Raw genomic sequence first — 1688 nt, 5'->3', positions numbered from 1 at the left:
TTTTCTGAAAAAATCGCAACTGATTTAATAATAATAATCCAAAAAAACCAACAGTTTAATAACTCATTACAAGCAACTTTTTTTTAAAATTTCCTTCAAAAAACTTATTCAAACTAACTTGATAAAACTTTCCTTTTATCAAATCATAATATATATTTTTTTTTAATATGAATTCAAATTCCTTGAATAATGTTTGTTTTTTTTTAATTTAAGAAATTATAAATAGAACTTTCCTTTGCATAAGAATTATAGAATTTTTATACAAAAAGGTATGTGTGTATGCACGTGTGTGTATATATATTTTTTATTACATAACATTATATATAAAATTGCTTTCTGTTGGAGTAGTCAACTTGTAAAGGCCTCCAAAACAATTTGTAAGACAGTGATAAAAACAGTCCAGAGTATCTGTAAGACAGTGGTAAAAACAGACCAGAGCGTGGAATTTTCATCAGACTTGTGTGATCTTTTAGATGGTGATGGCACTGGTGGTGGCGGGGAAGAACCTGATGATAAATTTTCTGTACTGTAATCTTTGTAATCTTTGTACTCTTCTGGCAAATCGTCCACAATTACTTCGAGTTCGTATATGCTGAAATCTTGAGAAGGATGACCGTACACTCCAATAATTATTGGACGCTTGAATTCAAATGGCACATCAATTCTATCTAATCCACAAGTCACTGACTGTAAATTATGGTTTTCTATTTCAAACGTGGGCTGTTTTGTATGATCTGATATATACAAGTCACTATCTCCTTGAAGAGTATTTAGAATAATTGTAATGCTACCTTCTCTAGATAATGTGTAATAACTATAGTTTCCAGCTCCAACTTTTCCAATCAGTTTTTCGTGGAACACAATTGTAGAATAAATACATGAAACCCATAAACATAGGCAGAGAAAAACAGTCATTATATATTTGGTACTCCAAACTTTTGCCATTGTTAGTAGTCATCTGAAACAAAAAAAAAATAAATTATTATTCTTAATAATTTAAAAATTCCATTTGTTTTCAAATAAATAATGGAATTTTTCTATAAAATTCTACATTTTTTTCTCAATATAATTGAGTAATCTGGTAATTATTCAATATTTTTATTATCTGTGATTACCAAAAGAATAGTTTAGTAGAATAATTCAATAGAATAAAAAAATTCATAATGTATAGAATATCTTAAAAATAAAAACAAAGATCTTAATTATACATTAGATTTTGTGATTAACCTGCTGTAATGTCTATTGACACTAAGGTATTATAATTAGAATAGGATTTATATTTTCATGTATATGCTATAACATAGTTTAAACAGATACAAACATTTACTGAGAATATAATATGACAAAAATTAAATTACACTATCAAAAATTTAAAAATGAAATAAACATTTTTTCATTTTATAGCACTGATATAAAATATTGCAATTAAAGAGAAGTGCATTGCTTTTATCTACTGAATAAAAAAACATTTATGGTATTATCTGAATTCTATACAATTACATTACACATACTGTATACCTGCAAAGCAAACTAATAATATAAAAAATTGACCTTAATAATATTTTTTGGATTTTACTAAAGAATAACACTTCAAAATAATAAAATTAATACAAAAAATTTTACACGACTAACTATTGATGAAATAATGGAAAGTAAATATTTAATATTTTTAACTCTTAGTTTTGTTT

General features: G+C 25.4%; 1 protein-coding gene across 1 annotated transcript; it reads right to left on the bottom strand.

The window, feature by feature from the left end:
- Positions 1–348: 348 nt before the first annotated feature.
- LOC136969679 (UPF0669 protein v1g209471-like) lies at positions 349–945 on the bottom strand. Its single transcript, XM_067263961.1, has one exon. It carries the CDS (start codon positions 943–945, stop codon positions 349–351), a length of 597 nt encoding a protein of 198 aa, XP_067120062.1.
- Positions 946–1688: the final 743 nt, after the last annotated feature.

This window comes from Centruroides vittatus, unplaced genomic scaffold (assembly GCF_030686945.1).
Source record: "Centruroides vittatus isolate TY-2023 unplaced genomic scaffold, ASM3068694v2 contig_18, whole genome shotgun sequence".
In the NCBI taxonomy this organism is placed as follows: Eukaryota; Metazoa; Arthropoda; class Arachnida; order Scorpiones; family Buthidae; genus Centruroides; species Centruroides vittatus.
The sequence above is the reverse complement of the archived record's forward strand: the minus strand, read 5'-3'. Positions and strand labels throughout refer to the sequence as shown.